Source organism: Malus sylvestris, chromosome 10, assembly GCF_916048215.2.
Source record: "Malus sylvestris chromosome 10, drMalSylv7.2, whole genome shotgun sequence".
Lineage (NCBI taxonomy): Eukaryota > Viridiplantae > Streptophyta > Magnoliopsida > Rosales > Rosaceae > Malus > Malus sylvestris.
In genome coordinates, this window is record NC_062269.1 from 40,809,589 (window position 1) to 40,834,453 (window position 24,865).

Sequence of the window (24,865 nt, forward strand, 5' to 3'; positions counted from 1 at the left end):
CAATATTGCATGGCCCCAAGCAGCGATCGGGAGCTTGGTACGTATGACCAACGATCGAGCAATCATTTGTAAACGTAATGAAAGCCTCTGCCAGGCCGTTCTGGGTGTGAACATGGGGTACATGATGTTCAACTTCAACCCCAACCGACATGCAATAGTCATCAAAAGTTTTAGATGTGAATTCTCCAGCATTATCCAATCGAATAGATTTGATCGGATAATCAGGGTGGTGAGCCCTGAGCTTGATAACCTGAGCCAACAGTTTGGAGAATGCAGCGTTCCTTGTGGACAACAAGCACACGTGTGACCAACGTGTAGAAGCGTCAACCAAAACCATAAAATATCTAAATGGTCCGCAGGGAGGTTGAATCGGTCCACAAATGTCCCCCTGAATCCGTTGTAGAAAAATGGGAGGATTCGAACGAATCTTGTCATAAGAAGGCTTAGTAATAAGCTTTCCCATAGAACATGTTTGACATGCAATTTCATGGATCGAACCTAAGCTTCGGGTTAGTGGATGCCCGTGTGAAGTTTTGAGGATACGGCGCATCGCTATTCGTCCAGGATGTCCCAAACGATCATACCAAAGTGTAATTTCGTGCGCGGTCCCTGTGGTAGGGCCGGCCACATAGTGGCATTCTATGGGGCGTATGGTCGTAATATACAGACCACTCGGGTTACGCTCCATCTTCTCTAGAATACGCTTCTGGCCATATTCGTAGGAAGTTACGCACAGAAATTCAACTCCGTTTTCTACGTGGGTTTCAGCGTGGTAATTGTTATCTCTAATGTCCTTGAAACTTAGTAACGTTCTTCCGGAACGTGGAGAATAGAGTGCCTCAGCAATGGTCAAGATTGTACCATTGAACAACATTATACGTGCCTTACCGTATCCTTCGATCAGGTTGGATGGGCCTGAGAGGGTTGTCAGAGGTGCATTCTTAGGTACGAAGTTAGTGAAATAGATGCGTTCACGCAAAACAGTATGCGTGGTTGCACTATCTGCCAGACAACTAACTTTCCCACTAGTCATACCTAGAATGAAAAATTAATTTGAATTGGTCACATGCATAAAAGTTTATAAAAACAAGTATCAATTCAAAATAATTTCATTTATTCAAGGAAAAAACTTAATATCCAAAATAAATCGCCAACTAATAATCCAAAACATAAAGGAAAATTGTTCAAAATCAACAAAAAACAAGGTGGGGTTCGGCCACTAGGTGGAATTCGGCCCCAATTGTCTTATTTTAACTGAAAAATAAGTCTATGTCTAAGATTCTAATCTTCCATAGGAGTGGTATCCTCCTGAAAGTCAGAAACCTCCATCTTTGTAGTCTCCGGTTCGTCCACTTGCAGGAAGTTTGATTCAAACTTCGTACGACGAGAATGATATGCATCCACAACCTTCTTGGGAGCACGGCAAATACGGGACCAATGGTCCTTGGAACCACAACGATAACACATATCGTCATTCATTGTGGCAGGTGCTTTGCCCTTATTCTTGAAGTTCGGGGCCTTGGGAGCGAGGTTTGGGCGCTTCTGGGCTTTGTTTCCTCCCTTGGATGGGCCTTGGCTCTGTTGACCTTGGTGGGATGGCTTCTGGCCGCCCTTACCACGCCTCTTTTGGCGTTTTGGGTGCTGATTAGTGCTATAATGTGCTTCAGGCACAGCAGTAGCCCCAGTAGGTCGAGCTTGATGATTCTTCATCAACAGCTGGTTCTGCTTTTCAGCAAGAAGTAAAACAGAGATCAAATCCGAGAACTTAGTGAACTTCTGAGCTCTATATTGTTACTGCAGGACAATATTAGAAGCAGAGAAGGTCGAGTAGGTATTCTCCAGGAGATCCTCTTCAGTCAAAGTTTCATTGCAAAACTTGAGAAGTGATCGGATTCGACAAACTTCAGAATTATATTCATTCACAGACTTAAAGTCTTGGAAGCGCAAGTTCTGCCAGTCGTGTCTTGCTTCAGGCAAGAATATGTCCTTTTGGTGATCGAAACGATCAGCCAAAGCGACCCATAATGCACGTGGATCCTCCTCAGCAAGGTACTCAGTTTGCAGAGCGTCATGAATATGTCTTCGGATGAAGATCATAGCAGTGGCTTTTTCAGCTTCGCCAATAGGTGCATCCGTTGCTTCTTCAATAGCAGGACGCAAGTTCTTTGCAGTGAGGTGGAGCTTCACATCTTGAACCCACTTAAGGTAGTTCCTTCAAGAAACCTCCAAAGCGGTGAAGTCGAGTTTGTTCAAATTCGACATGTTCCTATCACAAAATGGATGAACAAGATGTGGTTAGTGTAATGGAGAAAAATCAATCCATTCACATAGGAGTAGAACATACAGGTTCTAATAGACATGTATTGGTTTAATTTTGCATGAAAAACTTCGGGTTTTCATGGGTGATATATTTAAGTGAAAACTTCGGGTTTTCAAACAAGGCATGTTTATAAGAAACTTCGGGTTTCAAAGTAATTATGAACTTCAGGTTCATATATTCCTGCAGGCAAACACAAATATATATGCAAACAAATATGCAAAGAATATATGCAGAAATATTGTATAATGATAAGTGAATTAATTTATTTTTGGTCTTCGGGGCCAAATTAAAGTGTGGGTGAAAATATAAAAAAACCCATATTATTTAAAAAAAAAATTAAATAATAAAATCTCGAGGCCTAAAAATATAGGCCAAGAACCCTCGGGTGGGATTACAGGCCCACGGGGTGAGAAGAGGGGAATGGGCTGCTGTGTGCAGCCCTAAAATATATATATATTTTTTTCGTTTTTTTTCGTTTTTTTTTTTTTTTTTTTTTTTTTTTTTTTTTTTTGTATTCAATTATATTATATGCATGTATAATTTTAATGAATCACATATTTACTTTGATGCATATGCAAATAATAGTTTCAATGCATGTACATATGTAGGATTCAATTCATGACAAATATCAAATTCACATAATTGTAGCAATTTTGATTATGAAGCATACACAATTTATGTAGAATCTAAAATACGTAAAACGTAAAGTTGGGTCATGCATCATGGTGAATGTTCATGCTATCAGGGCTTGCAAAATATCGAGTTAAAAGCCGTTGTTTGGAAAGAACCTGATTGCGTGATGATATGGATGAACTGGTTTGATGCAGAAAAAATCTCCAACGTCAGATTCCTAAGCGCAGCGGTAGGAGCATGCTGATAACGTGTTGTGGTCTATTTTATCTGACAGAGGGACTAGGGCCGGCGTCAGAGAGAGAGAGGAGAGAGATGTGTGTTTGTAGAATTGTAGGGGAATGTGTGTGTTGTTATACCTCCTACATTGTGCCTTTATTTATAGTAGTAAAGGGAGAGAAGATATTCCTTCTCCTCCAAGTAATACAAGTTGTAATAGGAAAGGATAACTAGAATCAAATCTTATCTAGGATTTACACAATCATACTTAAACTAGGAATGTTTACAACATTTACACATTTTTTTTATTAGAAAAATAAACTTATAATTACATTTTACACGCTTTAAGTTTAGAGAGATTTTTTAAATAAATCACGAAAATTTTATTTTATCACATTAAATAAGCCGTATTCGCGTCATGTTGACAAAAAGAGTCACTTTAATTGAGAGAGATGTTTAAGGAGTCAATGTGAAAAAATTAGAATTACATTACTCGTTTTAAAAACCACTTCAAACCTGAAGGTGTAAAATGTTAGGCTTCAAAGAAATGAGCATTGTGACTAATTGATCAATTGCTAATAGAAACATAAGAGTAGAATTAATTAAACAACAAAGAATAATGTGAACTGCGAAGTAACATTGATACAAATCTTCTTGAATGCAACCGCCGTATGTACCCTTGTGCCTACAGCACGTGAGAATCGTCTATAGGCACAGGGGTAAAAGTCTCACGTGAACCCTCGGGTGACGATCCACCTGCACCTAAGTTTCTCTCTGCCGCATGATGATCTTCACTACAAGAGTTACCTAACATGCCTGTGGATGTAGTAAAGAATATAGATCCCTACAAGGCTACAACATCAATTTTTCGCTCAAAAGACGACGGGCTGATTTGGTATTGCTGTGCTTTGAAAAAAAACTGCTGTGAGAATAAGCGGCTGTGAAATAAATCAGCAGAGTGTTTGGTAAACTTTTTTGTAAAAGTGCTTTTGGAAAAAAAAAAAAAAAGCAGTCTAATAGTAGGTCTTTTCATTAAAGAAACACTGTAGCTCCGTGTGCTTTGAAAAAAAACCAGTTTTCCAAAGCTGCAAATAGCAGCTTCAGCTTTTTCCTTTGATTTCAACTTATTCTCACAACAGCTTCCAAAATAAGCCTTTTTTTTTTCAGTTTACCAAACACCTAAAACCCTCAGCTTTTTTTCATGGATGTTTTTTTTTTAAGCACCTCACTCCCAAACTAGGTCGACGTCAATTATTCAACTTCAACTTAGGTTACAGTACTCAGAATTGAATTGTCTGAATTAAAACGATTACACAAAAACCTGAACATACATTTACTGCAAAAATGACCAAATATAAGCTACTTCGTTAATGTCACACGCAACGGAGGAACACATACAACGTGACATCAACAGCACAAAGTTACAGGACAACGGAGACGCTTCCACACATTAGCACAACTTTTGGTTCTCGCCCTTTGTTTAACTATAAAAGGTTTTAAAACAGAAAATAAGAAGAACCCAGCACAGATGCATGATTTTTACCTAAGTTGCGTCCCCGGAGGCACTCGAGATCCATCACATGGGAGTGGTCCACGAAGAGATTCACCTAGTAATTCAGGCAAACAAGAACGATTTAGCAGCATGTGCAATGCACTATACACAAAGAAGAAATGAAGAAAGCAAAATATGAGAGCACGTTGTATACCCTTGGACCATATTGTTTGATGAACCACTCTGATGTTCTTGGATTTGAAGCTTCGAACATGGTCTTCTCAACCCCCAGGCGCCCGATAACCTTCGCAATTATGTCTGCCCGCAATGAGTCAGCTTGTTTACAGACATCATCAGCGTCGATCATTATCATGTCGGCCCCAGCCTCTAAGCATCTCTCAGCCCTTCTAATCAGAAGATCAACATCTTCAACAAATTCTAAGAAAACAAAGACAACGGTCATGTTTATAAGTTATAACCAAATAACCATAGGGGTGCTCCTACCACTGCACCATCCTTCGTGTAATATGATCACAACACACGTCAAGGAAATGTTACCATCACAAACAAAAAGCAATAATCAGAAAGACGAATGCAAGAAGGAAGAACCATCAGCGTGAAAAAATTACTGCACAACTTTTCTCGAGGTGCCGTGCAGCCTAGTAATAATATCATTAGTTGCTAACTCTTATTCATGGTATCATGCAGCCTAGTAATCAAAGTAAAACAGATATTGATATCACATACACCAGACAAATTCAATTACTTGGATTCATGCCATTAAACCGAAATTCTACGTTTCTTTACTTAAGGTTGAAGCGCAATTTTTTCCTCCTTTTCGGCCTTTGTGGTAGGCTATTTGTTTGCGAATGTGAACTAACCTTCACATAACAGCGGAACAAAAGAACGAGGACTGGCAATTTCTGGAATTCAGTTTCTATATGTTTTTTAAGCTCGGAGCTATTAAATGTCCCAACAAGAAAATCTACAAGTTGTATGCAGAGCTCTCGGACAATATCTAGCTATCAAGGCAAACATATCATTCACTTATTTTTTGAGGAAAGATTGCACGGCATACCAGATGATCGTGGGCTCGGAACAACGTAGGCTCCAAATGCTCGATCACCTACAGGAATGTCGGACTTGTTAAACTTGACCGCAAACTGTGGCTTCGCTTTCAGACCACCGCTCTTAATCAAGCGCACATATCTCAGAAGAGTTTCTTCAGGAAGTTCAAGAGATCCCACATTCAGCTCGATTGTGTCAAACCCCAAGCTCTTACATTCCTAAAGAAATCATAGCAAAACACTGAATCAATGCCACTGACAGCATACATATACAAATACACATATATATATATATACACACACACATATCACTGAAATAATGAAATTTCTTTCAAGCCTCTCACCTCCACATACTCTTTGAAAGCCGACGGACCTTTTCGAAGCAAATTTTCAGCCCAATCGCCGGTGCTGACATATACATCATGCTGGTGAGCAACATCAGTCACTTCTTTGATGAACGATTTCGGCATTAAGCTGTCGGAACCTCCAGAAAACTTCAACCCATCAACAAACTGCCCCATTGACTCAAAAATACCCTGTTAAAATGTAACATTTGCAAACATTAATTACCAATTACAACAAATTATGATAAACCCACATCAACTTTTCCACAAATTCAAACACCCAAGTCCTAAAATATTGAAAGAAAAGCAAAAATTTGAAATTTTGAATGGGGGCAAGCCAAAATTTTGAAAGTTACATAGCAGAACAACATTTTGTGAATACCCCAAAAGCAAAAAAATGATGAAGAAATGAATCCAAGGGAAAAGAAAGACGAAATTTTGGGAAGTACCTGGAGGACGTTTTGGCTCAAGAGGGAGTAATGGGGGCCTCTCATTTCTGTGACGCCATAGCTTCGAGGTTTTTCGGGACGGTCTTCGTTCTCCTCGAAGTGCTTCCATCTGTACGCCGCCATCGTCTCCCTCCTCAGGAATCGAGCTCACAGGACGAATCAGAGATCGAGAGAATTGGAGAAAAGGGAAGGGAAAGGCAATTTCTTATTGTGTTTGTTAGCAACTTTCTCTGGTTAATTCGAGAAGATGACAGTTGATCTAGTTGGTTCTAGAAATGTTCTGAAGATCAGATACAGGAGGCAACTTAAATGAGCTGCCACTTGTCCGCTCCTCCATGTGTCCAACTGTATCGATTGAATGGGTGGGTTGATTCGGGTTTACGGGTTGGGTGCAAATTGTCACCTCTATGTACAATCCAACTTGAGAAAATAGTTTTGATCGTCACTTTATTATTTGTCGTTATATGAGTTTAAATTTAAAAAAATAAATGAAAATGATTTGAAAAGTTTTAGTTTTAATAAAAAAAAATCATGTTATAAGTTTTGTTTAAAGATTAGTACAAGGTCTATATTAAAGTTGTCCAACTATAATAAATTATGATTTGTTAATTTTACCCCTAATTTTTTTAGGATGAGTTCCAGATTTTCGTCGTTCATAGAATTTATCATTGTTTTGCAGACCTTCTTCTTTTTCTTTGAAACAAAAATATAGACCCTCATACTATTTAATTTATATTTTGTATTATTTCATTGAAATGTGATCGTCGTTATTATTCACAGTGTATTCGAGGTACTGTTTTTCAATTTTTCTTCGTCAGTGAAGTTTATCGTTTGTTTCTCAATAAAATAAATTTGAGATTTGCATGCTATTTAATAATAACGACGGTGTCACTGTTTCTGGACTGTAAAAATAAACTGTTTCTGGATTTTAAGTAACACTGTTTCTAGAATCTAAGTTATTGTTTCTGGAATCTAAGTCACTGTTTATGGATCCAAATGAAATAGACACACTGTTTCTTAAATGTAAGCTAGAAAAGAAATAGTGAAATTCATTGTATTTGGATTCAAAGCAAAATAAGCACCATGTTTCTTAAATATAATCAACTAATATATGAAAGAAAAGAAACAGTCAAAGGTTAAAACATAGACTGTTTCTAGAATTTAAGTCATCGTTTCTGGAATATAAGTCACTATTTCTGAAATTTAAGTTATTGTTTCTGAAATTTAATCATTGTTACTGGATTTTGGTTCTTTTCCCGTGATTGTTTGTGCACAGACAAAACAAACACTATATTTGATTTTTTTTTTCCAAACACTTTTTCGCTGGTTTCTGCCATTAAACTTCTTTGAACTTGTTTCAACTGCTTTGTTCAAATAAATGCTTACTTTTTCAACTTTGATTTGGTTGTTTTTGAAATGGGGGAATTCATTTAATAGGAAGACAAAGAGTTATTATGGAGATTTCGTGCTGGGTTGAGGTTGGTAAAAAGTCAAGATAATATCTGTTACGACCACCCCCCCTAAAATAATTAGAAAACTTGTTATTTCCACCCCTTTTGCCACGTGTCAATCATCAAACTCTCCTTCTTTTCTTTTCCCTGTCCCCCACCCCCGTGACTCCTTCTTCTTCTTCTTCTTCTTCTTCTCTCCCTCTCAGCCCTCCCGAAACTCTCTCACTCTCCCGTGCATCTCTCTATCCCTCAACCTCTCTCGTATCTCTTCCCCCTGACTCACGAGGACCCTAGCATTCCCAGGAGAGGCCTGTAGCGAACCAGGGATCCCTGCACCGCGAGACCGACGGCACGGAGCAAAGCTCCGGCGAGTTTTCTCCATTTTTCCCGTCGGGTAGGTCTCAAATCTCACTCTCGTATCTAGTTCTTGGTTGGGTTGTGATTTAGAAGCTTGAACCTTACCTTTTTACGTAGGTTTTTGCTTCGGAACGGTCGTGGGTGAGCACACCCACTTTTCCGGTGATCCCGTGCACCCCGAGAGCTCTCCTGGTCACCTCCGACCGAGTTGCGACGTTTGGAAGGTATGAACCTTCTCCTCTCTTCTTGTACTTCACGTTCGTACCTAGATCGGAGCTTGAAGCTCCAGTTTTCAGGTAACCGGAGCTGTAGCAGCTCCGGCCTTCTCTCTCGGCAAGCCACAGGCCAACCGGCCTCTCCCATCTCCTTCGCGGGCCTCCGGCCCGTTTTGTTTAAACCCAGTACCCTAACCCATTCCCTTTTTATTTTTAGTTCTAGTTTTTAAAGCCCAAAAGGCCACGGGCCTTAATGTTGAAGGGCCTTGGGCCGGTTAGGTCCTAAGGGCTTAAAGCCCTGTTTCTGTTAGTAAGGCCTAAGGGCCTTGGGCCCGTGCAAGTTGTGTGTGTGTGTGTGTTTTATTAGGTATGTTTGGGCTAAAGCCCAAACCCTAATTAATTTCCATCCTAATCCTTTTAAATCCTAAAGCCCTAGGTTCCTAAAACCCATTAAAAACCCTAAACCCATCCAATCCCAAATCCCTTATTTAATTTGATTCAAAACCAATCTTTTAGAAAATCCTTTTAATTATTTATACATTCTTGTTCTTAGGTAAAATTGCTAGTGGAGAAATTCTATATCCTTATTCGCACGACTTGCCTGCTAAGGAATATTTGTGAGTGGACCCCTTCTAAATTACATGATTTGATAATTTAATTTCATAAATGATTAGCATGCCTACAGATTTATAATTTGATTTATGTGAAACCTGTTGATTAAATATATTGTTTATCGTCTCGTGTTTTGGTGAAGAATTAATTGTTAGCCTATATTGAGCTATATTTTAATATATCCATTTTCTATAAAAACCATGATCTGGTAGACTATCTGATAGGTGACGATAGGATGCTAGAACATGATTTTGAAACCCTCTTTATAGCGTAGACGATTTTCGGTAACCTATGCTATGAAGTGGTATTTATGAGAGACGTAAATATTTGTGCGTACCTAGTAGACACTATGCCGCCTGGGGCGAGGATCTGGTGTTGGCATGTAGGCCGGGAGAAATAATCCCTAGCGAAAGGCTGAGGGACACGGAGACAGGCATTGGGCCGGGAGGGAGTTATCTCTGGCTACGGGCACAGAGACTGAGGTGCAGGCATTGGGCCGGGAGTTATATTTATTCAGTGATCTTTCTAGCAGCACACCGCGTTTACAAGACGATTTATGATGCGTTTACTGTTTTGATTTCCGCGATGCGTTTCCGCGATGTGACTTTTGAAATATTTGGCATGCTAGGATTTTTATTATATCCATCACTTATTATGCTAGTAGTTTTCATTATATAACTTTGGGGGTTAGTATCTTGATAACTGTTTCATTATTATCGTACATATGAACTTGGTCCACTCACCTTTGTTTTGCGCCCCCATTCAGGTCATAGTAACGAGGATTACGACTGGACGTAGGAGGCATTCCCCTACCAGTAGCACTCTATCACCCACTTGTGTGACATCTTGTAATAGTCTTTCCTTTTTGTAAAACTGGTTTTAGTCTGTGTCTGGTTCACTCTAGACATTTTCTTGAATGTTGTTAATTACTTCTAAACTCTGATGTTATTCATGAATATTTTCTTCTAATCATTACTCTTGTAATCAATTAATGGCTTTCGTCACCTTGGGTGTCGGCCAGCACGTGTCTATCCTGATATTCGAAAGAATATCAGGGTCGGGGCGTGTCAATATCAAATCATTTAAGGGTATTTAAGGAAGTGTAGATTTGTAGCGGGTTGGGCTTGTAAGTTTGACCCATGGACAATAGTTTTGGATGATTTTTTATTAAACTTTGAGCTCTTTTGGTTAAATAACATTTTGGATAGTTTTTTGTTAAATATTTGTTGGCCCAAACCCTTTTCATTAAAGCTTGCTTTAAATTTTGATATATGTGTAATAGATAGATAAAATATAACTCATCTAGCTATAAATAATAAGGTGATGAGCATCGTATCGTTTAAGGGTAATGAGCAAACAAATCCTCCCAACTAGACCATCTTAGGCATCAGTGTGTGACCAAATACAAGTGGTATAACATGATTGTGTTACATTGTTTAAGAAGTTGAGACTGTTATGCCCAAGAATTTCGCCCAATTAGGATCCAATATACATGAATTTTTACTTGATTTCGGCAAAATGATATCTTAAACTACTTTTACCGACGAGGAATAAATTTAGCTTTCGTGCAAAAAAGCGAAGCTATTGCTTTAGCTGTTCTAATCGACGGAAAAAAAAAAGGGTTGAACTCGGATACAAAAAGTCACGGAGCCACTCTAATCTACAAAAGAGGGGATCAAGGACATAGACACTGCTCTCTTTGGAGACTTGACCTCAATTCAAAGCAAACTATTGCACTGCCCTAATCGCTCTATTCTATGAATAAACAAACCAAACTTGAGTGCAAAAAGGCAGACACACTATCCTAAACACTCTAGTCTACAAAGAGAGAGATCGAGCTCAAGTGCGAGCAAGTAGTTGCACTGTCCAACTGATCTAACCCTTACACCCCAATACTTTGGTTTATTGGATCAGTTTACATTTTCTACTTGCACATTGAGTACTTGAGCTCGTTAGAAACTATAAAATGACCATATGATCTTTGGGCCAAGAGGCTCATGGAATTGAAGGAATAATTTGAAGAGAAGTGTGATTCTTCTCGGCTGTCATACACGTAAGAATCAAAGTTAATTCCCAATCCCAACTGCATGTGGATGATGGGAATTTTTTCAGTGTGCCGGCAACACGGTCCAGTGCACAAAGTGTTACAATACAATTGGTTGAAACTTTTTTACAAGTTTTCAACTAATTATATTATGATACTTGGAGTTCCGGACCGTGTTCCCGGCACAATGAAAAATCTCTTGTGGATGATACTCTGCTTTCCTTGCTCCCCATGAAAGGAATGCAAAATTCAGAAAGCAAAGAATAACAACAGGCAAAAGAAGGAAGAATAAAGTGAAAACTGTTAAGACAAAAGAAGCTTTTACTCATAAAACCACAGCTAATTTCCCTCTTGATCTGTCAGACAGACAGCCTCTCCCTCACCCCTCCTCTACTACATAAACCCACCGGCAGGCAGAAGCTGCCTATAAATCCACACCCATCATCTCCGCCTCCTACAACCAACCCTGCAAAGATGGTTAAAAACGCTACTCCTCTCATCTGCCTCTCGGTCTTGATTATGGACGTCGTGGCCGGAATCCTTGGGATTCAAGCCGAGATTGCTCAAAACAAGGTAAGACAAATTACTGTTTGACACGTATGCATACACTTCTGTTTCCGGCATGTGTAACGAGCCAGGCAATGCGCTTAAATTTGAATAACTAATCTATGTATGGAAATTTATTGGCGTGTGAAAAACAGGTGCACCATTTGAAGGTGTGGATCTTTGAGTGCAAGGACCCAAGTTACCAAGCCTTCAAATTAGGGTTGGCAGCTGCTGTGATACTAGCAGTTGCACATGTTATAGGCAACTTGCTTGGTGGCTGCATTTGCATCTCGTCCAAGGAAGATTACCAAAAAGCCACAGCAAATAAGCAATTAGCAATTGCTTCCCTCATCTTATCATGGTAATTAACTAATTATCCACAATTAATTAACTTTCTGACCTTTTATCGTTTTTCAAATTAGTATCTTTTCACTTTGATTCCTGAAATTTAAAATTAATATAAGCGGCCCTTTAATTGTCCATTGTCAATCATGTTGTTCGAAATCTCTGTTAAATTAAAGATATTTTTGTAAAATCAACATCTCCCTTTAAACTATGAAATTTAAAATTAATATAAGCGGCCCTTTAATTGTCCACCGTCAATCATGTTGTTCGAAATCTCTGTTAAATTAAAGATATTTTTGTAAAATCAACATCTTCCTTTAAACTAGTGATTTTTTTAATTAACGGAAAATTTTCACATCATAACCAAAATATAATTAAACGGCGAACAAACTTCAAAACAACTTCTAATATTAAATCCAGAAACTAAAGTAAAAAGTTACGAGTTTGGTTAAAAATCGTTTTAACTTCCTAGCATTAGTCTAAAATCAACATTATGCAGGATCACATTGGCGGTGGCATTTTCGCTGCTGATTGCGGGGGCAATGTCAAACAGAAAGTCGAGAAAATCGTGCGGGTTATCACACCATCGGGTTCTGTCCATCGGAGGGATCTTATGCTTCTTCCATGGATTGTTCATCATTGCATATTACGTCTCTGCCAAAGCCACGTTCAAAGAAGGGAAACCCAAACCCACCACACCCAGCAACCCAGCTTGACCTCCTCCAGCTTAATCACTTAATTATCTTCTGATTTACTCAATCACTTTCCAAATTTGAAATTCATTAATTTTGTGGTTACCGTTTGCAAAACCAAGTTTAAGTTATAATGAAGAACAGATTGGAGTTGGAAGTTTCTTATCAATCGCCAAGAACTTCTCAAATTTCCCAAAACCCCAATTCGAAATTCATGTCAATTTCGTATTTTGATTTGCAATTATTAAGTTTAAAATTCCCAAGTGGAGATCGAATATAATGATCAAGAAATTCGACCCAGAATTTCATTTCTTTAAATTGATCAAACCAAAAAGCAATCCAAAAATTGCTCAGTTAAACTCTCTAAACCACACTACTTTCCATTTTTTGCATTTGCGTCATCTCTTTTTTTACAAAAGGGAATTAATCCAAGCTCGATTTCTAATCTTCGGCGGGGCCAGATTTTCCGGTGCCGGTTTTCTTGGGGAGGAGCATGTTGTGGATGTTGGGCATAACGCCGCCGTTGGCGATGGTGACGGCGCCGAGCAGCTTGCTGAGCTCCTCGTCGTTCCTGACGGCCAGCTGGATGTGCCTCGGCACAATCCTCGTCTTCTTGTTGTCACGTGCGGCGTTTCCGGCCAATTCCAAAACCTAAAAATCGAATTTTCAAAGAAATCAACTTTAATTCAACAATTCAAAATTTAAATCGCGGAAAAGATAAAGATGCAAAATTGAGAAACAATTAAGGTTAAGGTTGAGAAATTGACCTCTGCGGCGAGGTATTCAAGGACGGCGGCGAGGTAGACAGGGGCGCCGGCGCCAACACGCTCGGCGTACTTGCCAGCTTTCAAAAACCGGGCGATACGGCCTACGGGGAACTGGAGACCGGCCTTGCTGCTCCGAGAAGTGGCCTTCTTGGCGGTGCCGGAGCCGATTGATTTTCCTCTTCCGGCCATGGATTCTGAGAGCGGTGGATTCCGAGGAGAGAGAGAGATGGAGAATCTCAAATTATCTGCGTAGTAAATAAAGTTATGAAATAGCGGGTTGAGTGTTTTGGGGAGTTTCTAGCTTTATATAGGGGGTTCGCATGGAGAATTAGAGCCAATGAGAGGGAGCGGCGCGGATTGCAATCTGTGGCCATTTGTTTTAAAATAATTGGACGGTTGGATGGTGATGTTTGGATCCAGCGGCTCGGTTGTGCTTCTGTATTCGCGTGGAGCGGGAAGTACAAATTTTCACTTGGATTAAATATGGATTGACCAATTTTGACCTTGTGCTTTTCAAATTTGTTTTGCTTCGATATATTAATTCAACAGCACAATTAAGGTATCGTTTGGTATGCAGACGGGACGGAACGGAACGAAATAAGGCGGGACGGGACGGCCGATTCAATCCCTACTCCACCTTCCGGCTCCTCTCTTTCTACCCCAAAACCCCACTTCCCCGCCGCACCCCAACTCCAATTTTCCCGCCATTTCTTCCCCGCCTCTCCCGCGCCGCCACCTCCCCTTGTCAGAGGTCCTTCTGTACCCTCATCTCCGCAGCTCTCCACTCCGGCGAAGCTGCCGAGAGGACGAAACCGGAAATTGCTGAAGAGCGGAGGTCCAAAGGCGGCAACAACAGAGTTGGGGAGTTCAGGAAGAAGCTCAAGGTTATGGATGTCAAGGGAGGGTCCGATGAGGGGCTCGAGCGCCTGGGCCAGAGCTTGGTGGTTAGATGTCCTTAGATGGAAACAAGGAGGAAGAATAAAGAGACGGAAATGTTACAATTTTGTGCTCCACGGATGTGGAACGAGTTGTTTCAGGGGATGAGGCGAAACGAAATTCATCCAAAATTTGTCATGTGGATCAACACGTTCCACCCGTTTTAGGCTCACCAAACGTGAGATTGAACGCCTCGTCCCACTTTATTTGTAGTCAAAAGATCGTTTATTGGTGGAAGGATGGGTTGGTTTTAATTAAGTTTGTCAAGCCTCCGTCACTTAACAATATAGTCTAATAATATTCTTCTTCACTTATAAATGAAAGGCCTTTAAGTTCAATTCTCACAAATGACGAATTTAAACTACATTATTATTAGCATGTTGTGAAGCTAAGCCCACCCCTTCACCTTAGTTGGTGGCTGGACAGGAGTTGGACGCGCCCTAAAATCAGCGCATGCATACTCCCCATTCCTCCACCAAGATAACGGATTAGATTGTCTCCCCGATACAAATCGTACACCCTTGTACTGGACATCGGAGACGACCTCACTTGGCTCCAATGTCAATATTTGGAAAACCACCACTGCTTTGTGACGACAGATGAACCATACTCGTAGTCCAAACCCTACCCCATTACGCTAATCACTTGCATTCGAAAAGGTTCGTGAAACTCTAGAAACCAAGAATCCCAAACACAACTCATAAGGCACAGGATAAATCCTTACGACACCAACTCAGCCAGCCCTTGGTTTTTCTTTGGTACTAAAAACAGCGTTATAAGAACAAAAACATGAAATAAGCATCGCACAACCAATGCACATCACCACCGAAGTCTGCATTCAGGAAATGGAATCAACAGCTCCACTGCCTGGCCACTGGTGCAAACATTTTGGAGATAATGTAAGACCTCCAAGCATGTCAAGTACCAGATTACTGGGAAGATCATATGAAAGACCCAATCAAATGATTGAACCATGACTGTGAGAATAATGAAGTGTCTAGCGAATTAAAATGTGTTTTGAATGATCTTATTCGATCATTCCCTTCTATGCTAAGATTATAGTGACCGAAAACAATTGCAGCTATTTAACAAACCGAATAATACCACAACATTAGTTTTCAAATGTCAGTACAACCTAAACAAGTATAAACGAGGTAATGTAACTAAGATTTCAACGACACTCAGCAAGATCACTGATTCACCGCAGCATTATGTAACCCTGCTTAACATTATCAGAGACAGCAACATAACACAGCAGAATTATAGATACTCGATGGAAACAAAAGATAGCACTCTGCCACAATAATAACCTCAAATAAACACATAGGAGCGCACCGATGGCCAGCCATTATCCGTTCAAAGATCTAATAGACAAACTAAGCAGCTAAATGCTACAGAATTCTTAATTAGCAATTACTAAACCTTAAGCATGGTCTTTCTAGACATCAACACAAGCATCTCGACTTGCTATACCTGATCCAACGTTCTAATGATCGGATGACTTTAAAGCCTCCAGAATCACCTTCGTCTGATCTCTCATTAACTCGGACCGCTTCACAAAAAGCTCCAATTCAGCAACATGCAGCTTCCTCCATTTCTCCTTCAACTCAGCTCGCTTGGGCCCTCCAATCAACTCCAAACCCTGTTTCACCACACCCTCCGGCAACCCCAGCTTGCCGAAACCCTTGTCAAACCCAATCACCTCACTCAAACTTTCCGAAGAGCACGGGTTCAGACCAAAATCCACCTTCGCAGCCTCCTTTGGCGGCTCCGGTGAGCTCAAACTATCAGCTCTTATCGAAGCGAGAGTCTTGGTATTTCTAGCTTTCCCATTAGACTTTGGCTGTTCAGACACCCCGCTGACACCACTCGACCCCTCCCCGCTACTGCTGCTACCCCATACCTTCTTGGACAAGTCAAACACTTTCTGGTCATGAGGTTTAGTAGGATTAAACTTCTTCTTCTTCACATTGGTCTCATACTTCTTCTTCAGCCGACGAATCTTATCTTGCAATTGGGTTTTGTTCACATCAACCTTCAGCGATTTCTTGATAAATTCATGGAAGGCACCCATATCGGAATACGGGTCCGCCCCTTTCTTGGTGGTGTAATCAACCATGCCTTTCAAGATAATTATCTCATCCTCATCGCTCCAAATCCTCTGGAACAGCTTGGACTTCTTTGCTTCCTCCTCGAGCTGGTCCGGGTCCTTCTTCTTGAGCCGCTTTGAATCCTTCGGCTCGGTCTCGCTAGGCCGTTTCGACCCAGATTTCGCCACCGGCGTAGCAGTAGCCGCGGGCTTTGATCTGGGCTTCTTTGTCTTCGGCGTCTCTTCCATTGGCTTCGAAGCAATCGGCTTCACCACCAAATCCTTATCCACATCGGAATCGGAATCGGCCTCGGAACCAGAGGATGAAGATTCCGGCTTCGAATTGGCGGCGGAGGAGTCCGGTTTCTTGGGTGGCGGCTTTTGCTCGGAAACCGGTGCGGAAGACGAGGTCTTCGGAGGCAGAGGCTCTTCCGGTTCGGAATCCGACCCAGATCCGGATTCCTCCTCTTCCCCTTCTTCTTCCGACGAGACTTCCTCATCCTCCGCCGAAGAAGCTGCCGGGGGTTCGTCCAGCGGAGATGGGCGCTTGGGAGCCATGGGAAGAGATGGAGATTTAGGGTTTTTGGGAAATTAGGGATTCGAACTGGGCACTTGAGAGACTGACCTTTTTCTTTTATGAGAATTTGTGTGCGCGAAAACGGCAAATAAAAGTCACCGCGTGGAAGTTGAGGAGGTCAAGCACATTGAAAAGTAGCACTGTGTGTGAACGATATAGGACCGTTGGATTTAGGTGCTCCGTTACCTTTTATTCCTGAACCTTCGATTGGATGAAGTCATCAAACAATATTATGAAATAAAACTTTTAGTCAAAATGATTACCAAGAATAACATAACTCCTCGTTTTGGTCTTCGACAATGAAAGTCGATATCAATGGTCTTTGATTTTTTCCATCGTAAATCATTTTGATATTTTCGAAAAAAATCTGTCAATATATTTCATAAAGTAAAGAAGTTGATTTGATAAAAATGATCATCCACATGCCAATTTAACAAAATATTAAAAAAAAATTATTCTACACGAAGATCAATATCGAAATGCGATTAATTAGTTAAATCATTTGTTGCATTAATTTGCATCTTCTAGAAATCAAAATACAGAGTTGCTTTACCACATAGCAACTTATTTTAATGGCTGCAGCTTGTTTTGAATTGATTGGGAGGGGGCAAATATAAACAGTGAATCAAGTAATTAGCCTTCTTTGTTCTATTAGTCTTGTCTAGAGGTGGTAAAATTAACACATTCGATTGTTAATCGGAACTCATTAAGATTTATTTAATTTGATATCACTATAATATAAAGGTGAGATAGGTAGTGGTGATGATGTTGTAAGATGAAATCAAATTAAATGGATCTTAAAGGGTACCCATTAACAACTCAATGTGTTGATTTGCCACATATAGTCTTGTCCACCAAAACCTACAGAAGTTTGTGAAATTGCGATCACAGTGAATTTCTTATTTCGTTAGTTTTATATGTGCATATATTTCTCGTATATATTTACCATTTGGGCGTCACTTTTTTTATTCTATTAGCCTTGTATGTGTTGAATAATGTGAAAATTGTCCCACATTGGCCATCTTAATTACAAAATAATTGCAATTTGTATTAAATAGTTTCATGCTTAATTGTATTGATATCCGGTGTGATTGGTAGTGGCCCGTTGACCCATATATGTCTTTGATATATAGCTTAAAAGACATTCCAAATTTCCCATAGATTATAGCGGATGCAAACCTCAAATCAAATTTGTGGAATTCAGGTAATTTCTTTTCTCATTTTTTCTAATCCCTTTTTCTTTACGGTCTTTTGATTCAAAGCTGGGGCTTTGAATTCAAAGCTAGGTTACCTTAGGAATTAGGGTTTTGGTTTCGAAGCTAGGGCTTTGAATCAAGGCTAGGTTATTCTTAAACCTTAGGAATTAGGGTTTTGGTTTCAAAGCTAGGGCTTTGATTAAAGCTAGGTTATTTCTTAAACCTTAGGAATTAGGGTTTTGGTTTCAAATCTAGGGCTTGCGTAAAAATCAAAACTGTGTGCATATCAATTGACTAGCTGGCTTAATATTAACCTTCTTGTTCTAATTCTGATTTGGGATTTGTTCTCTGGCACTCTAGCTTTGAATCTCTCGTGCTCGTGTTCTTCTAGTGTCCTTGAAATATATTGAGATCGACAATGATGTGTTACTACCAACGAAGAAAAAGGCCGACACAAGTATCGTCAGAGCTTCCTTTTGAAATTATCAGTGAGATTTTGAGTTGGCTTCCTGTATTGTCTTTGTTGAAATTCAAGTGCGTGTGCAAGCAATGGTTTTTGTTGCTTCAAGACTACAAGTTCATTGCAAAGCATAGCAATCGGACCTGTTGCATCCTCTCACCTTACTATCATTGCGAATGGGAAAACAAATCGATTGTCACTGTTAGTGATAAAAAGTATGAGCTCAAAGGTTACTGTTCTGGCTTGTCTTTGGAGAAGAGCACAACATCTCAAGTTTGCCGCATTAGAAATCCTGCGACCCGCAAAGTACTCTACTTGCCAGATGCACACGATGAGGGTTCCAAAGAATTAATGGACCTCGGTTTGAATTCACTCACTGGTGAGTGTAAAGTGTTCCGTGTCTATTTCGATACGGCACAGGAACAGGTAGGTATTGAAGTGATAACAATTGGAAAGGATGAAATGTGGAGACCTTTGCACAAACAAAACAAGAATTGGCTGGGACGAGGCAAACCGGTGCTGAAACAATCTCGTTGTGGGGCAGATAAGGTTGAATGGGCTCTTCACTTACCCGAAATTATAACCGAGGGACGTAAGTTGTGCTTACAAATTCATTCTCTTGATCTGTGGAGTGAACGTCTCACCACTACTACTCTGCCTCAAGGAGCTTTCATAGATTTGGAGAATCTCTGGCCTTTTCTTTGGGATAATCGTCCAGCCGTTGCTGGTATAGTAGGGGGGGACCTTCACATCTTGGTGTTAGTAGACTTCAAGGAGCACAAATGGAGTCAAAACAAGATCATCTTTCCCTTGAAAAATTTAGAGGTCGACGACACAATTTTGACGGATAAAATTGCACTCATACAAGGTCGTTCAAATCAACTCGTGTTTCTAAACGGAGAACAACTTATTTCATATGACATTGAAAAAAAGACTGTTAAGGTTTTTGCCAATTTAGAATCCCTGAAGGAACGAATACCTCGACTTAAGTCAACCCTCGTTACTCTCAAGGAAATGACATCAGAAATTAAAGGAGCACAAGACTAGAGCAATGATGTGTACTTTCACTCCACATGGATTCCTTGTTTGCAAAATCTCGTCTTTCTGTTCATCTTTTTAGATTGTTTGTGTTACAGTTTATGCTGCTCTCCAAAGGGAAGTTTGAACTTTTTAGCCACACCAGTTGGAACATAGCACTTGTGCCAATATTACATTACATGTTTTGCTGAGTTTTGTCATGTCATATGGAAACATAGCTAGTAACCCTTAAATGTTCCGTTGAACTTCTTGAACGTCGACACACTTTTGAAGTAAAAACAAGACTTTTAATTTAGTTGTACCAGTTGCTAAATTTTAGTTTTCTAGCTAAATTAAAAACAACCCTACAAGCCTATGTGTTGCGAAACATATATAGGAGAGTCCCCATACCAGAATTTCTCGTCTAAAAACCTCTAAATAGTAAACTTGCAGGCCTTTACCACAGTACGTGGTGGAAAGGAATTGAGCCCTTGCATGACTGTGTGGGTTCGAATCCCGTCGGTGGCTAATCTAATATCTTATCTAACAAAACCTATCGTTTGACCAAAAAAAAAAAAACTTGCAGGCTGAGGTGTTATCATGGAATTTAGATCACTGTAAAATTCATCTCTCTCGACTTTTTATTTCTGCTTTTCTTCTTTTAAGTAATTTAACATGGAATTTTGGTGATTCGAAAGTTGTATGTTTTGGTTTTAGAACATTTTTCCAGAAATTTTCTGGAATTCAGCACTAGGGTTTTTATACAAATTATTCCAAACATGTATTATTGAATCCCAAAAGCGCTTGTTCTATCGATAATTTTTGTTTCCCATCAATCTCTTCCACTGATAAAATAAAGATTTATACCCTCTGAAGATGACTTCAGTTAACTTTCTGATACAGTAAACGAGTGGTGCGACCAGAAGCATCGGAGCTTCCCTTTGAGATTATCGTTGAGATTTTGAGCTGGTTGCCTGTAGAGTCTTTGGTTAGGTTCAAGTGTGTGTGCAAGTTATGGTGTTTGTTGATTGGTCAGGACTATGAGTTTATCGCAAAACATGAGAGCCTGGCCTGTTACGAGCGGCTTCCTACCGATTATAATTTCAACATTGAAAGCCGTTATGCTGGCTTATTTCAGGAGAAGAGTGGTTCTTCTCAAGTTTGTCGGATCAGAAACCCTGCAACCCGACAAGTACTTTACTTGCCAGATGCACATGAGGGTGTCGTACAAATGGACATCATTTTCAATTCACTCACTCATGAATGTAAAGTGGTATGTGTTCATTATCTCGATCGAGAGGCAATGCACTTAGGATTTGAAGTCCTAACGGTAGGGAAGGATGACAAAATATCCTGGAAACAACCAAACCAAAACTTTTGGGAACATGACAGACTAGTGGTGGAACAACATTTTTCACTTCAGATAAGGATGGAGGGATTGTTCATTTACCTGAAATTCTAACAGATGGACATGATTTGTACCTAGAAGTTCATTCTCTTGATTTGTATGAAAACAAAACGTTGCAGCTTATGTAACTAAAAGGTTTCAAACTGCTCCTAAAGAGAGTAATAAAGCAAGATTGTCTAACATGAACATGAAGTAAACAAGATTCTCTAAGATGACATCATATCGCTTTCTGGTCTCATTCCCTTCAAACTCATCAGGCTTGGCATATACATAGCAAAACTGCGAAACATATTTTCTCGGGTTTGTCGCGTCATGTGGAAACATAGCTAGAAGCTCTTAATGTTTTGGTGACCAAAACTTGTAGGAGTGGTTGAATTTTCTCTAGTTCACATCAAAACTGTGTATTTGATTCATGACTAGCGTAACAGTGACCGAGGGTCTACTTCGTACTTTTCTTCTATGTCTGATTGGGATTTGTTAATTTTGTTTTGTCATTCTAGCTTTGAATTAATCCCATGTCCAATACGATGGGACAATGTGTTGCTACCGAAGAAGAAGAGCTGCCGAAGCAATGATTACCAGAGCTTCCCTTCGATACTATCACTCGATTTTGTTGTGGCTGCCTAATTTGAGTTTGAACCTTTTAGTTATGCCAATCGCTACATCGATGCAAAAAAATTTGTCTTCTGAACATGAACGTGTAGTAAAAATAGATGCTGTTTTCAGTTCACTCACTCGGGAGGCAGGGCGCTTATAACAGTTGGGAAGGATGTCAATTGGAGATGCTTGAAACATCCAAACCAGAATTTGTTAAAACAGGGCAAACTGGTGGTGGATCAAGCAGAATTTTGTTCATGCAAATATAGCGAAAGGAGGGGTTTTGTATTTACCCGAAAGTCTAACAGATGGACACGATTTGTACGTAGAAGTTCATTCTCTTGATTTGTGGAGTGAATGTTTAATCACGAGTACTTTTCTGGGAGGGATTCTATCAGATTTGAAACAAGTTTCGTTTTACCTTTGGGGTAACCGTCTAGCGGTTGCCGATACAGCAGAGGGAGCCCTTAACGTCTTTTGCTGTTAGAAACCTTATGTTCATATTAAGAATTTTGAACCTTTTTTGTTACACCACTGTTTTCACTGCATCTTTTTATGTGGAAAACAAAAGAATATGTTCACGATTTTTATGCAGAAATAACGACATTTAAATATCACTAGATTTCCTCCAAATAGCATCCGAACAATTTGATCTCGCAAACAGTCAAACAAAGCTCTTAAAAAGCCTTATACATCAAATACATTAATCCCTTTTAGGGTTTAACCAAGCTTTGCAAGAACATCATTGAGGGAAGATACGGTCGCGGCGTAGTACTTCTCTGCTTCCGTGGTGCTCTTGATCTTTGCTGCATGGTCCAACTGTCCCCAGACACAAAACAAAAGTACATGAATCAATACAAACCAAACTCTATGTCAAGTAAAAGACGTGTATGTGACATGGTGAACTTACGCCGTCAATGTCTTTGAAGAGCTTTCCAGCGAGTTCCTTGAGGGGCTCCTTCTCGGGTTTAGGTTTGGCAGAAATGACGGTCTTGAGGTCATAACGGAGATACGAGGATCTGAGACGAAGATCGTTCTGGACGTAGGGCCATGCCTTTTTGTCAATGAACTCCTTGACAGCTACAATTTCCTTGGCTGACTCCTTCGCCCGCGCGGCAGCCTGAGCCGGAGTGAGTGGTTGGAGGAAGAACCTCTCCTTCAACGGCAGGTCAAGGTCTCTTGCCTCATCCGAGTTTAGGGTTCCAGCTGCCATAACAAAAACAAATTCACCTTCATAAGTTCATCAACTCACCCAATAAACAATTCATGCATTTCATATTCTCAACGATTCAGATCAAACTAAACATATTGTGTTGCAAATCCAATTCCAATGTTTAATTCTGCATTCAAATTAAGTGCTTTTGAAATAAGCACTTGAAATTTTGTGTTTCTCATAAAAACAATGCTTATGAGCAAAAGTGCTTCTATAGAAACAGTCTCAAACGAGTCCTAAAACATTGTACATTTTTCATGTAACAAGTTTCTATATTATGTTTTAGTATTCTAATGCAATTGCCATGCTAAGACTGAAAATAGTGACAAGGTCAAGAGTGAGGGTCTTACGCAATCCTCCGGAGGGAGGTGGAGGAGGACCGATTTTGATGGGCTTAGCCTCGGCAAGCACAGCTTGAACAAATGACCCGGAGGCCAAACCAACTGCGACGAGACCAAGCACGGCCCTACGACTAGTTTCGGGCTCTGAAGGCACTTGCTGGGCTCTAATGGTGAGCCCGGAGCTCGCCACGGCTAGCCTGCCGGTGCTGCTGACCGCGTTCAAGCGTGATGAGCTGCTTAGGTGGAGGCTGCCCTCCAAAACTGCCTGGGAGGAACCGTGCAGGCCAGCCATTGAAGCCATAGCTTGTGCCATTTTCTTAACCTCCTTAACTTTTATTTGTTTTTTTAACAATGATCGGTTTTCAGTGGCAGAAATGTGGAAATTATATGTTTTGTTCTATGCTTATGTGATGTAGAGTGGTCTTAGGCAAGGACCTTATCTGCCATTTTCTGGTTGGATAAATTGGATATGGTTATTAGCCAATTGGGATTTGACAAGTGTTCGTTATTGCATTTTATATTTGACAAGCTGGATAATGTTCCAACTAGGACTCTGTCATTCTGACACGTGGACTCCATGAGATTATTACAATGATGTTAATGGTCTCTCTAGCTACATAATACCATTCATTTCAAGTTGAAAGATTAAAATGAAACATTGTCCATATTTTTAGCTTGGCGGTACAAGGGAAATTTTGTTAGCATCTAGAAGTTAAAATTCATAGAGGCATTAAACTTGATTCTGTTTTAATCATAATAACAAGAGTGTCACGCATAGTGTCATATTGAATTTTGGTGAATGAAAATTCTAAGAAAAATTCACATACACTGTGATGTTATTGTGACGTTTTCCAACTCACTTGTACTCATGCGTTAGAGACTTAAGAGTTTTTAAATGTCAATGCGTAATGGATTTTAGATACTGTCACAACGACATACTCATCGTATGAAAGTTCTTAAAAACTCTGAACAAAAATAAATTAATTAAGAGGAATCATCATGTCCATCTATTTTAAGTTCAATTTTTTGTCAAAATCTCATATAGTGTGTAATCGTATACCAAATAAGTTATAGATGAATTTACCATTTATGTGTTAAATCCAAATTTAAATGTCTTCCAAAATTAATGAAATTTGAAATTCCATTCAATGAATTACTAGCGATGCAAATCTAGGTTTTATGTCTGAATACTAAATCCAATTCGAACAAAAAAAGGAAAAAATATTAAATAATTAATGAATATGCTTCATTTCATTTTAGTTAATGCCACTTATTTAAATTCCTCTCTCGATTGAAGCTTTCAAAATTCTACTCTCTCTACTGTATGCAACAGCATCCACAAGGATCCAAAATTACAATACATGACAGATGAAAATGCGATATAACTATGACTTGTCATCGGTTATCCCCTTTAAAAAAAGAAAAAGAGAAAAAGCAGTATTTCGTACTTTTTAGTCTGTTATTTCTCTTTTGTTTAGTCT

At 39.8% G+C, this 24,865-nt stretch overlaps 6 protein-coding genes and 1 long non-coding RNA gene across 7 annotated transcripts; 3 read left to right on the plus strand and 4 right to left on the minus strand.

Moving 5' to 3' along the window:
• Positions 1 to 4,398: 4,398 nt before the first annotated feature.
• On the minus strand, positions 4,399 to 6,775 carry LOC126586077 (protein HEAT-STRESS-ASSOCIATED 32). The gene is made up of 5 exons (XM_050250781.1): positions 6,522 to 6,775; positions 6,073 to 6,264; positions 5,740 to 5,947; positions 4,876 to 5,099; positions 4,399 to 4,776 (listed from the first exon to the last, which is right to left on the minus strand). Exons 1-5 carry the CDS (start codon positions 6,642 to 6,644, stop codon positions 4,666 to 4,668), a joined length of 858 nt encoding a protein of 285 aa, XP_050106738.1. The 5' UTR covers positions 6,645 to 6,775; the 3' UTR covers positions 4,399 to 4,665.
• A 1,404-nt stretch (positions 6,776 to 8,179) lies between these two features.
• LOC126586082 (uncharacterized) lies at positions 8,180 to 10,220 on the plus strand. The gene is made up of 4 exons (XR_007610735.1): positions 8,180 to 8,366; positions 8,447 to 8,553; positions 9,098 to 9,161; positions 9,923 to 10,220. It is a non-coding gene; the product is annotated as an uncharacterized LOC126586082 (long non-coding RNA).
• Positions 10,221 to 11,571: 1,351 nt separating this feature from the next.
• Positions 11,572 to 12,952, plus strand: LOC126586078 (protein DESIGUAL 2-like). Its single transcript, XM_050250782.1, has 3 exons — positions 11,572 to 11,773; positions 11,902 to 12,107; positions 12,591 to 12,952. The coding sequence occupies exons 1-3, from the start codon at positions 11,675 to 11,677 to the stop codon at positions 12,805 to 12,807; spliced, it is 522 nt and encodes a 173-aa protein (XP_050106739.1). The 5' UTR covers positions 11,572 to 11,674; the 3' UTR covers positions 12,808 to 12,952.
• Positions 12,953 to 13,060: 108 nt separating this feature from the next.
• LOC126586079 (histone H2A.6-like) lies at positions 13,061 to 13,838 on the minus strand. Its single transcript, XM_050250783.1, has 2 exons — positions 13,551 to 13,838; positions 13,061 to 13,434 (listed from the first exon to the last, which is right to left on the minus strand). Exons 1-2 carry the CDS (start codon positions 13,737 to 13,739, stop codon positions 13,225 to 13,227), a joined length of 399 nt encoding a protein of 132 aa, XP_050106740.1. The 5' UTR covers positions 13,740 to 13,838; the 3' UTR covers positions 13,061 to 13,224.
• Positions 13,839 to 15,762: 1,924 nt separating this feature from the next.
• On the minus strand, positions 15,763 to 17,246 carry LOC126586074 (probable transcription factor At1g61730). Its single transcript, XM_050250777.1, has one exon. It carries the CDS (start codon positions 17,131 to 17,133, stop codon positions 15,973 to 15,975), a length of 1,161 nt encoding a protein of 386 aa, XP_050106734.1. The 5' UTR covers positions 17,134 to 17,246; the 3' UTR covers positions 15,763 to 15,972.
• A 1,001-nt stretch (positions 17,247 to 18,247) lies between these two features.
• LOC126585188 (uncharacterized) lies at positions 18,248 to 20,037 on the plus strand. Its single transcript, XM_050249611.1, has 2 exons — positions 18,248 to 18,356; positions 18,709 to 20,037. Exon 2 carries the CDS (start codon positions 18,767 to 18,769, stop codon positions 19,853 to 19,855), a length of 1,089 nt encoding a protein of 362 aa, XP_050105568.1. The 5' UTR covers positions 18,248 to 18,356; positions 18,709 to 18,766; the 3' UTR covers positions 19,856 to 20,037.
• A 2,377-nt stretch (positions 20,038 to 22,414) lies between these two features.
• Positions 22,415 to 23,768, minus strand: LOC126585193 (oxygen-evolving enhancer protein 3, chloroplastic-like). The gene is made up of 3 exons (XM_050249616.1): positions 23,394 to 23,768; positions 22,741 to 23,036; positions 22,415 to 22,649 (listed from the first exon to the last, which is right to left on the minus strand). The coding sequence occupies exons 1-3, from the start codon at positions 23,695 to 23,697 to the stop codon at positions 22,551 to 22,553; spliced, it is 699 nt and encodes a 232-aa protein (XP_050105573.1). The 5' UTR covers positions 23,698 to 23,768; the 3' UTR covers positions 22,415 to 22,550.
• Positions 23,769 to 24,865: the final 1,097 nt, after the last annotated feature.

What these genes read in the sequence shown, in the direction of transcription:
- LOC126585193 (XM_050249616.1), bottom strand. Translation starts at nt 23,697, where the DNA reads ATGGCACAAGCTATGGCTTCAATGGCTGGCCTGCACGGTTCCTCCCAG. An exon ending in ACCTCCCTCCGGAGGATTGC is followed by an intron (nt 23,037 to 23,393) that starts GTAAGACCCTCA and finishes TTGTTATGGCAG; the next exon opens with CTGGAACCCTAAACTCGGAT. An exon ending in TCTTCAAAGACATTGACGGC is followed by an intron (nt 22,650 to 22,740) that starts GTAAGTTCACCA and finishes GTCTGGGGACAG; the next exon opens with TTGGACCATGCAGCAAAGAT.
- LOC126586079 (XM_050250783.1), bottom strand. Translation starts at nt 13,739, where the DNA reads ATGGCCGGAAGAGGAAAATCAATCGGCTCCGGCACCGCCAAGAAGGCC. An exon ending in TTGAATACCTCGCCGCAGAG is followed by an intron (nt 13,435 to 13,550) that starts GTCAATTTCTCA and finishes TTCGATTTTTAG; the next exon opens with GTTTTGGAATTGGCCGGAAA.
- LOC126586078 (XM_050250782.1), top strand. Translation starts at nt 11,675, where the DNA reads ATGGTTAAAAACGCTACTCCTCTCATCTGCCTCTCGGTCTTGATTATG. An exon ending in CCGAGATTGCTCAAAACAAG is followed by an intron (nt 11,774 to 11,901) that starts GTAAGACAAATT and finishes TGTGAAAAACAG; the next exon opens with GTGCACCATTTGAAGGTGTG. An exon ending in GCTTCCCTCATCTTATCATG is followed by an intron (nt 12,108 to 12,590) that starts GTAATTAACTAA and finishes AACATTATGCAG; the next exon opens with GATCACATTGGCGGTGGCAT.
- LOC126585188 (XM_050249611.1), top strand. Translation starts at nt 18,767, where the DNA reads ATGATGTGTTACTACCAACGAAGAAAAAGGCCGACACAAGTATCGTCA.
- LOC126586077 (XM_050250781.1), bottom strand. Translation starts at nt 6,644, where the DNA reads ATGGCGGCGTACAGATGGAAGCACTTCGAGGAGAACGAAGACCGTCCC. An exon ending in TCCGAGCCCACGATCATCTG is followed by an intron (nt 5,100 to 5,739) that starts GTATGCCGTGCA and finishes TTGTTTTCTTAG; the next exon opens with AATTTGTTGAAGATGTTGAT. An exon ending in TCAAACAATATGGTCCAAGG is followed by an intron (nt 4,777 to 4,875) that starts GTATACAACGTG and finishes CTGAATTACTAG; the next exon opens with GTGAATCTCTTCGTGGACCA.
- LOC126586074 (XM_050250777.1), bottom strand. Translation starts at nt 17,133, where the DNA reads ATGGCTCCCAAGCGCCCATCTCCGCTGGACGAACCCCCGGCAGCTTCT.